Genomic DNA, 10,584 nt, shown 5'->3' on the forward strand with positions numbered 1-10,584 from the left:
CACACATCTTATAGCCACATATCAACAACATTGCCGTGTGATTTCTCACACCTATAGCACGAGGGCCATCAGAGGCTACAGATGCAAGGTGTGAATAATGCGTGAAGGATGAGACCCCATACCTGGCAGGTTTGTGGAATTGGCAGAGGAAATCATAGCGTTCATCTGGAATGGGCACTCTGCTTTCATTTGGGTCAATGGTGCAGAAGGGGAAATTTTCTGCTGGAGCCTGACTCTTTGTCAGCACGTTGAAAAAGGTTGACTTCCTGAAAACAACAACAGCACTGAGGTCAGGACATCTGAAAATGCTGCAGTGTAGATCCTTGATGGCTTGATAGGATGAACCTGAAACACTGAGGTAAATGCTGAGGCAAACTGACTTCTTTTTTGAGACACAAAACAGAAAGTAACTAATAATAATCCACTGATTTTACTGCTGAAGCTAATTACACATTCCAGATAATCCTCAGGTAGATCGAGATAACATGAAATGTCATGCTGTGATCACATGGGTACTTTTTTTACTTTGTACAAGCTGTTTAAAATGAAACAAAAATCTAACATTTAGCCCGCAACTCAAGTATAATTGATGCACATGCCTTTGTTGATAAAAAGAAAAGCAAGAGATAGGACATAACTTTCTTTTAGTCATAGAATTGAGTAATCTGTGAGTAATGCCTTCATAATTATTACTTAAAATAGTCACTTAAAAAAACATAACTGGAACAAATCCTTAAAGTGAAATAAATTTTAATATTTACCTTAGTTATTATTCTCTTCTGTGTCCATTTATTTACCTTCCTTCACATAAGGGTGTAAATGAAATGTCAAAAACATTTAATCGGGATTTAATTACGATTACAGATTCAGTGATGTAAAAATTTAGGCTGATATTGACAATATCCAATATCGATATCGCTGTTGTTCCCAGGAAAAAATGACAACACAGCTGACATTGTTTCTCTGGTTCAGTTAAACACCTCAGAAACCTGCACTGCGTCAAACATCACATGACCAGACAACCTCCCTCAGCCCTCTGGAAAAACATAGATAAACAGCAGCAAGATGCAAATAGATAGTGGTTACATATATTAGCCTATTTGTCTTATTGAACCAATGCTGATATGCTTTAAAAAATTACTGGTTGATAACAATGCTAATGCGGATATATCCCTAATTATTCCGATCTAAATCTTTCTATGCACTCTGATTCATTTAATTTAATTAATCTAAATATTAAATTGAATTTGAAGTGAAGATTGAAGTGAAACTATATGGTTAAGTTTGTTATCTGTGAATTTGTCAGTTACTTATTTTGTCTAAGTTTTCATTATTTGTTTTGCAAATAATGGATGCTATTATGATTAATCTGAACTCATCCAGTGGAGGAAGTTTGGTTTTATAAGAGCTAAATAAACGGGAATGAAGTTTTTTCCAGTTCTTGACAGATAAAGTCAGACAGTTTCCCAAGTGTAAATCAAATTAAATTACACCCAAAAAACAGATGGTTTGGATCTGAACAGAGTTCATTCATGAAGAGAAAGTTGGAGGATGGACGGGTTCTACTTTGACATAAATATGTAGTGGCAGGCCACAACCTCACAACTTCTACTTCTCACATGAGGAACTGTGGTTTTGCCAGAACGAGAAATGTAAACACTGGACACTGCAAAGGGATCTGTTTGCAGATTCCTTCAGAACCTTGCATGCTACCAACTTGTTCCTGCATATGAACAGACATCTGCAGGAAACTGTACATAATACTTTCTACCACTGGAAACCACTATCCAAACTGGAATTAAATAACTGCTAAAACAGGACATAACTTTTAATTAAAGTTTTGACCTGTCAAAACTTTAATTAAATCAATCCTGGTGACTTCATTGGTGAAAAAATCTATAACAAATTAACTAGACAACAGCTTTACATTAGAACCCTCTGTTTTCTTTAAGCTTCTTAATGAGTATATTAAAATGTCTTAACCCATCAGCTGATTAGATGATGACATAATCCCAAAGTTGTTTGTCTTAGTTTAATATATCCTGACCTGTAAACACGATTTCATAGAGGGTAAACCCTGACACAGTAGCATGGGCCCCCAAATATTGGAGGATGTTTTTTTTTAAATAAACAAATGTTTTACAAAAAAATTAAAAAAGCACTTCATTTTAAAGACGTGATTGTTTCACACTGAGGTGTTTCAATTTATTAGTTTTGTGCAGACGACCCCTGCAAAATCATTTAAAAACAATATCATAGCTCCACCACTGACCTTCTGCCCCATCACACTATTGCATATCTGAATTCCCAAGTTATTGAGAGGTAGTATGGATGCATAATAAATCCATGTGCACTGTAGCATACACAATCTGATCACCAGGTCAGACAAGCTGTTTAATATTTGGCACATAACATAATTCTATCATATGACCTTCATAAACTAATGTCATGCTACACTATGCAGACACTCTTTCTGCACTGAGCCAGATTCACTCACTTCAGACTGAAACTAAAAGCCCATAGTTCTACGCTTTGCTTCATACAGAGGGTCCGGACCATGAGCTATTGATAAATGATTGCTGGCTAGCGGTGTGGGCTCTTTTGAAGCTTTAAATGATTTGATCTGATTTTACCCAATTCCTAAAGTTTAGCTGTGACATATATAATGTGCCTCCTCAATGAAGCGTACCAGAAATTGCATGTGATGTGAACAACCTGGCGAGGTGTGGAGTCACAACAGTAAAATAACTTATACATTCCTCTAGATCCAATTTTAATTGCTCAATATTTAGAAGCTTGGCCAACACGGTCTGAATGCCTTCATTCTCTTTCTCAGCTACCATTGTCAATCTACAGCCTTATGCAGGCAGACTACAATTCGAAGACAATACAGAAAATCAATACCAATCATTAGAAACTACTCCCCATTTTTATTGGTTTCCTGGTTGAAATTCAATGGGAAAAATTTAACTCAATGGGAGAAATCCCAGAAGGAGCACCGAAGGGAGCTCCTTCTGGGATTGTGAAATGAGGAAGTGACCAGGCCAGAGTTACCCTCCTTTCAGATTAGTAGTAACCAAAATTAGACACTGATAGCATGATAAAAGTAATGTAGCCCTCCAGATGCAGTAGAAAACAGTGTATTTTACACCCCTGATCCCAATACACATGCACTCTTCGAAGAAGAATAGCATAAATAGAGATGGCTGAATTGGGCATAGAACACTGTTTCCTCCCTTTCCTATCATTTACACCCAGGATATGTGATAGTTAGCCGTTTTGAATCTAACAGAAAATTAAGAAATTCTAAAATAATTCCCATTCATGCAACAAAACATATACTGCTCTTTATCTTTTTATATTAAAATTAGGATGTGGATTTAATGTTGATTTGTCCATTGATTTCTCAGTTTTGATAAATGCGTGGAATAGGAAAAAAAAAATCTATGAAGTTTTTTTTTTTTAGATCCAAGGAAAGTTTATGTTTCTGGTTGGTTGACTGGTGCACTTTTGAATCAAAGAGAAAATATGAAACATTATGCTTGCTGTAGTCTGATCATAGATTTTTCATAGAAAAAGATTTGCATTTTGTAGAACAACTGTAGAACCTCTGGGAAATGTCTCATGGCATTCGCGTAACCTTTTGTGATCAAGACAAATGACGACAATAATCCTAATTCATAGAAAATGAATTCTTGTGTATGTCAACTCTCTGATATCTTTCATACTCCCCCCGCCCCCCCCAAAAAAAGCATATAAAAGAAGACAGGACAAGTAGCTTGGAACAGTTCAAAAAAACAAGAAATCTGATAGGCATGAAAGGAAAGACAAGAGAAAGGAGAGCACGTGGCTTCAGACATTTACCAGCTGTTGCAATGTAAGACGACTGGTACATCTTCCCCACTGAAATTAAAATGATTTTTACAAAGTTTTGTTTGCATTAGGGCATGCATTTGTTTTGGAGAAAAGACTTTTTACAAAACCTCTTCATACTTTTAAACTTCTGCTTTTACAGTGATACATGACTTGCAACAATATTCTGCTCTGCACATGTTACTGTTTGTGTGATTAAAGAAAAGAAAGAATGTAACAGCGATGTAGAGAGAAGGCATTATAGCCATACTTACCCAACATTGGGCAATCCGACAATCCCTATCTTCAGAGAAGTCCCAAACCTTCCAATCAGCGGCGGTGGCTTTGGTGCATCATCTCCTTTTGCCTAACGAAGACAGTGTGGACATGTCTGCAGTCAAAATCAGCACTTGCCATTATACATAAACGTTCTTTGAATGAAACCTTTCTTCTTTCACAAAACACACCTTTTTCGGAGCCATGTCTCTCACTCTTAAACTCTGAATCGACTTCCACAGCAGATGACACACTCAGAGAAATACATTCATTCACAGGGGGCGAAGCTCAGTCTTAAACAACCAGCCTGACTGCAGGCGCTTCAGCTCCAACACTGTCTGCATGCACTCAAAATAGAAACATGCAGCATGTGGAAATGTAAGTTGACACTATAAGCTGGCGAGCTGACCTGCACCTCCATATTTGGCTGTCGATAGTGTCACTGTGGGTTAATGAGCAACTATAAAACCCACCCTGTGCAATGTATTTGGAAAAGGCCATTAAGGCCTGGTTAGAGGCAGAACCTTTATGTAATACAGTTACACATCACCTTTCTGCCTTGTCCTCTTTGTCTTTTTGTAATGGGTTTTGCCTCAGTTAGATGAAATATATCCTGCTTTCATTCAATGGAGACAAATTTGTAGATCTGCCCCTGCAAGCAACTAGGCCCATGCTGTTTGCCGGAGATGCAAAAAACACAGATTCATTAATCAATCTTGAGTGGTGCCTAGGAAGAGATACTGGCATTTTTGTCAAGATGAACAATCTTGCTGATGTGTTTTCTTACTGTGGGCCTTGTTTAGTCTTCCACATGACGGGGTGAATATTCTGGAAAACTTTCTGCAAGTTCTTTTGCTTCTTTTGTGAAAATCCTAAGGAAAATAGAAAACAAAGAAAAAACATTGTAGACAAAACAAAAATTTAAAGTGTAGAAACCGTTTCTACACAACAACAAAAAGAACAAATTTCAGGGAGAAATCAACAACTACACTCTTCATTGGAGTAGATGGAGCTGTCAGACAGGAAGCAGCACAGATTCACAGTGCAACATCCCTTCACACACAGTTTACCCGGACCCCCTTAGAGAGGAACAGGTGTAGCCACATGGGCGCACGAAATTACAACAATTAGTTAAACATCCTCAAATAAACTTCCTTCCACAGACGTATAAATTGAGGCGTGCGCAACCAGCGAGCCCTGGCCCAATCCAGTAAAGCCTGCCTGGGTTCAGCATGCAGAAAATGAGCTCCTAATAATCTGGATTTGAGGCAAAGTGCATTTTGCGGGGGAAAACTCAGAAATGAATAGATCTCAATTAATCATTTATCTTTTGTTGATGGATGCACCCCCACTTAGACTCGTCACAATAGATGCAGAGCGTTTTGTTCGACCAAATAAATCATTCCCATTGTTTAAGGTACATTGATCAATCTAATGGCTTGTAATGGGCTCTTAATTGCCACAGAGAAGTGCTCACGAATGCAGCGCGGTATTACAGATTCAACTCTGAGTTTTCACTCGAGTGACGAGGAAAGAGTGTGTTCAGCCTTCCAGTTCCATTAAGGAAAAAAATGCTTTTATTCTCCAAACAAATGGATTTATTTTTGTATTAATGATTAATTAATTTGCTTATTTACTTATTAATTTATTTAATTATTGCATATAAACCAAATTGATCTGACCGCAGATCCCTTCAAAAGAACAATTATTGCTGTAAATTATTTTAAAAGTTTTTTTTTTTTTTTTTTTTTTTTTTTTATCATTATTGTTGTGTTTGATGTGATGGAATTGTGCATTTCCAGAATCCAGATGAGTCGAACTTTATTTATAAAATACATTAAAAAAAAAAAGTCGACAATCAGCTCTACATGTTACAAAAGTTGCCAGCATCCAAACAATAATTTTGTCACGGTTGCAAAATAAATCGATTTAATTTCGTTTTTCCCAGTGTTCACTTCCTGATGAGAACGATTTTTATTCACCCCCTCCAAAGGTGCAGGGGAGGCTCTGGAGCAGAAGCAAAGGAAGAGCATTTGAACAAATTGCGCCTGTGTTTACTGGCAGCATTCGCACCGCATAATGGAGCATTATCTGCCCGTTTTTGAATACGGTGATGCACATCCTTTGGTCAAGCTGTTGTTTTTTTTTCTTTACTGGAAAATTGCTTTAACTTAAAAAGAAAAAAAAAAAGACTACTCGCATCAGAGCAGGTCACTTTTACATTGTCTCATTATCTCTGAGCGTTTTAACAAGCTTCTATATGCATGCTTGTTGACGAGTCAATTGCAAGCATTTATAATTTGAAAAAAATATATAAAAATAACACGGCGTCCTCTTCCTTGTGCTCGTTTAATTGGACGTGCAATTAGGCTGGAATTGCATGTTAAGTGCATGCAGTGCATGGCCCTTTGCAGGATGCAGAATTTTAAATCCTGTTTTTGAAGAATTCTGCAACAAGCGCTGATAAGACGAGCTGTCGTTGTTAATTAACCTCTCACCTGCACTCACAGACAAGTGCGCAGGAGGAAACGCGTGCGCCAAAGCAAAAAAAAAAAAAAAAAAAAAAAAACACGTATGCAACCTGGAAGGCAATTTCACTAAATCTAAAACCAATCCATTAAAATGTGTGTCTCCAAATCTGATTTGGACTGACATGCGGTTTTACGCCTTCCGCTCTCATGGGAGCGCCCTCTCCAAACTTCATCCATCTCCCCACTTATAAATTCTTCAACTACGACCTATCAAATTAATATAATAAATAATATCCTCTGAGTTTTCACCCCTCCAACCAGCAGCATGGCGTGCATGACACATATCACTGGAAGCAACCAGCCTGTTTGGATAAAGTAATCTCCAAGTTAAACTAAAACAAATTTTAAATGCTGTATTGCCCATGATCTGAATATGGAAAATATGGATGGCAGTTCAGAGCAGTGCCGCCAAATGCTTTTAATAAAATGAGCGAAACGCTTACCTCCTGGAGATCTGAGGCGCGAACTCTATTCTGCCATCAAAAAGAGAGGGAACATTGCGCCCTTCGTGTGAGAATGCGTAAAAATAAACTGCGTGCATTTAAAAAAAAATTAGATCAAATCGCGCCTTTGGGTGACAGTCTGAGGCAAGAGGCTGCACCGCACATGATTGACGGCGGGGTTTTTGGTGTTTCTCCCTGCGGTCGTGCTTCTCATTGGCTGACAACGAACCCCCGACCAAGAATGCGGCCACGAGATTGGCTGCTCGTCCTCTCCAGCTGTACTTCAAAGAACACGCTCGCTACAACTAGGTAGTGTCGGGGTAGCTGCGAGCCAAGAGAGAAACAAACCCGTGTGACCCGAGTCACAGCGCGGTGAAATCTCAATCACATTGGAGTCATACAGCCTCTTCACCGCGGACACTCTCGGCGCAGCACAGAGCCCGGATATGGCTACGTCTATACTCGGGGTGAGTCTGGCTTCCCGAAAAAAGTTATTTTCTTTCTCAAATAGCTAACTGAGAAACTTGTTTGTTTGTTTTGCATGTTTGCGTTTGTTGCCACTTGTAATTTTTATTTATTTATATTTTTTTGCTTGGTTTCAGTTTTTTGTAGAGAATCACAAATTTAAAAGTTTCCCCCCAAAAAAAAGAAAAAGAAAAAAAAAGAAAAGTGTCCACATTGTAGCACTTTTAACTTTAAAGCAAACTTGGACAAATTGCAGATATATCAACCTTTTATTTGACCATTCTCTGCATTTTCTTATGATTAAAGTTTCGCAACCATCAGTATGAAAAGTCTGTGGCGGTTCTGATATTTTACTTGTGTTTAGAAAACGTATTAAAACTGATGTGTGCTCAGATGACTTTAACATCTGTGTCAATAAATTATCAGTAGAAATATAATTACTTAATAAATACTCCATGTTTAGCTTGTCGCTGTATTTGCTGCTGCTTGTTTTTAAAGACAAACTTTGTTCTGTGTGCCTTCAGGAAGAGCCACGGTTTGGAACTACACCCCTCGCAATGCTGGCTGCAACCTGCAACAAAATCGGCAACACTAGTCCTCTGACAACTTTGCCAGACTCCAGTGCTTTTTCCAAAGGCGGATTTCACCCGTGGAAAAGGTCCTCTTCCAGTTGCAACCTGGGGTCCAGCCTGCCCGGTTTCACGGTGGCGACGAGTCGAGCCTCAACTGGACTGACGCCGACCAGCGGCGCGGGCAACAGCGCCTTCTGCTTAGCCTCCACCTCGCCGACGTCCTCCGCGTTTTCCACCGAATACAGCGGTCTGTTCTCCAACTCTGCCGGCGTCACGACGCAGGACTCCGGCCAGTCTGCCTTCATCTCCAAAGTGCACACGTCGGCGGAGACTCTGTACCCGCGGGTGGGGATGGCGCACCCGTACGAGTCGTGGTACAAGTCCGGCTTCCACTCCACCATCTCCGGCGACGTCGCCAACGGCGCATCCTCGTGGTGGGACGTCCACAGCAATCCCGGGTCGTGGCTGGACGTGCAGAACCCCGCCGGCACACTCCAGACCTCGCTGCACTCCGGGACGCCCCAGGCCATCCACTCACAGCTCAGCGGCTACAACCCGGACTTCTCCTCGCTGACGCACTCGGCGTTCAGCTCCACCGGGATCAGCCCGTCCGCGTCTCACCTGCTGTCCACCAGTCAGCACCTGTTAACGCAGGACGGCTTCAAGACAGTCATTCCCACGTACACGGACGCTTCCGCCGCCAACGCCATGATTTCAGGCGGCACTTCAGGAATAAGTAGCTCATCGCGGTCCTCCAGGCGGTACTCCGGCAGAGCGACGTGTGACTGTCCGAACTGCCAGGAGGCCGAGCGGCTGGGGCCCGCCGGGGCCAGCCTGCGGAGGAAGGGACTGCATAGCTGCCACATCCCGGGCTGCGGTAAAGTCTATGGGAAAACATCCCACCTGAAGGCGCACCTGAGGTGGCACACCGGCGAGCGGCCTTTTGTGTGCAACTGGCTTTTCTGCGGCAAAAGGTTCACTCGGTCCGACGAGCTTCAGAGACACCTGCGCACCCACACCGGCGAAAAACGCTTCGCCTGCCCGGTGTGCAACAAGCGCTTCATGCGCAGTGACCATTTGAGCAAGCACATCAAAACGCACACGGCGGGCGGAGGGGGCAAAAAGGGCAGCGACAGTGACACCGACACCAGTAACCTGGAGACCCCGAGGTCCGAATCCCCAGAACTTATTTTAGAGGGTGTGAACCCCAGAATCACAGTTAAGGATCCGTCTCCTCACGACGAACCGTGAGGTTTCATTCTCCAAAAACAGTTTATTGAATAAACTGCACAATAAAAAACGGGTCCAATTTCACAGACTTTTTTTTTTTAAAAAAGGGGGGGAATATTTCCAAAAACAACTGCAAAATTTAAAAAATACATATATATATATATTCTTCTCTGGCGTGATGAGTATGTCATTCGTAAATTCATCCTAAAGAAAACTTTAATTTAGCCTATTGTAGGAATATTTGGGAGGGGGAAAAAAATGAAAAGGATGTTGAGAAAATGCTGCGCCAAACCCTGTTGAACTTTGCTTGGACAGTGTTGTATATTGACGACTTAAAAACACAAACAAACAAACAAACAACAAAAAAAAAAAAAAATCAAGTGTGTTATTTTTCATGTAAATGTTATAGGCTCTGATTGTTTTCTTCGTGTTGGTATCCTGGAAATCAGGGAGTTTTTGCTTTTCGACGCACTTTTGTGGATATGTATGTAACACAGCTTTTCAAAACTTCTGTTTATCATTTTTTTATTATTTCTTTGCTAAAAAATAATTATCTATATATAAATGTTTACCTGTATAAAGTCACACGTATAAAACCTTCATTTATCGTAATTAAAACATGTTTAAAACATGCCGTGTGATGTAGAGTTTATATGGAGAAAATAATTTTATACATGTATGGACCTATATATATATATACATATATATATAGGCTATTTTTATTTTTTTTAATTTAACCCCTAAAATACTTTTTGCTTCCATGGTTTCCCCTATGGAATAAATTAATGTTTAATGCCCCGGAAAAGACATTTCATGCCCAAATGAAAATCTTGTTAAACGGTATTAATTATGACGTGGAGCACGTCGCAGCCCCATGTGTCTTGTATTTGCGGTTAGGGGATTCATGTCTTATCAAATATCTAATTAATCTCCGAGACATCTATTGTTCACTTTCACTTTATCGGGGGCTCCGCTGACAAAAGTCCCCGGATTTTTTCATTCTAATTGTCCAAATTAACTGCTTTAATTTGCATAGCAAATATTGCTAAAAAAAAAAATTGAGGACTTTTTTTTTTCGCAGGAAAACATGGATGTAACGGGAAGAGCGTCATTTCTTTTACTGGCGAGGGAAAGAAGGGGGCAAAAAGTCAAATGCAAATGTTGAGAATTTTAAATGCTTTCTGTGCGCCGCAGTCAAATGGTCCCTGTGTGTTA

At 40.2% G+C, this 10,584-nt stretch overlaps 2 protein-coding genes across 2 annotated transcripts in view; one reads left to right on the top strand and one right to left on the bottom strand.

The window, feature by feature from the left end:
* Positions 1–4,455, bottom strand: part of LOC129361089 (obg-like ATPase 1) — a 50,042-nt gene extending 45,587 nt beyond the window's left edge. Inside the window, exons 1-3 of the mRNA XM_055031743.1 lie at positions 4,320–4,455; positions 4,128–4,219; positions 123–266 (exon numbers count right to left, since the gene is read on the bottom strand). Coding sequence (XP_054887718.1) covers positions 123–266; positions 4,128–4,219; positions 4,320–4,334 — 251 coding nt within the window. The 5' untranslated portion in view covers positions 4,335–4,455. The remainder of the gene's footprint in view (positions 1–122; positions 267–4,127; positions 4,220–4,319) is intronic.
* Positions 4,456–7,428: 2,973 nt separating this feature from the next.
* Positions 7,429–9,762, top strand: sp9 (sp9 transcription factor). Its single transcript, XM_055031742.1, has 2 exons — positions 7,429–7,569; positions 8,092–9,762. The coding sequence occupies exons 1-2, from the start codon at positions 7,549–7,551 to the stop codon at positions 9,388–9,390; spliced, it is 1,320 nt and encodes a 439-aa protein (XP_054887717.1). The 5' UTR covers positions 7,429–7,548; the 3' UTR covers positions 9,391–9,762.
* Positions 9,763–10,584: the final 822 nt, after the last annotated feature.

The sequence above is a fragment of the Poeciliopsis prolifica genome, unplaced genomic scaffold (assembly GCF_027474105.1).
Source record: "Poeciliopsis prolifica strain line A6 unplaced genomic scaffold, Auburn_PproV2 SCAFFOLD007, whole genome shotgun sequence".
In the NCBI taxonomy this organism is placed as follows: Eukaryota; Metazoa; Chordata; class Actinopteri; order Cyprinodontiformes; family Poeciliidae; genus Poeciliopsis; species Poeciliopsis prolifica.

What these genes read in the sequence shown, in the direction of transcription:
- sp9 (XM_055031742.1), top strand. Translation starts at nt 7,549, where the DNA reads ATGGCTACGTCTATACTCGGG. An exon ending in TGGCTACGTCTATACTCGGG is followed by an intron (nt 7,570 to 8,091) that starts GTGAGTCTGGCT and finishes GTGTGCCTTCAG; the next exon opens with GAAGAGCCACGGTTTGGAAC.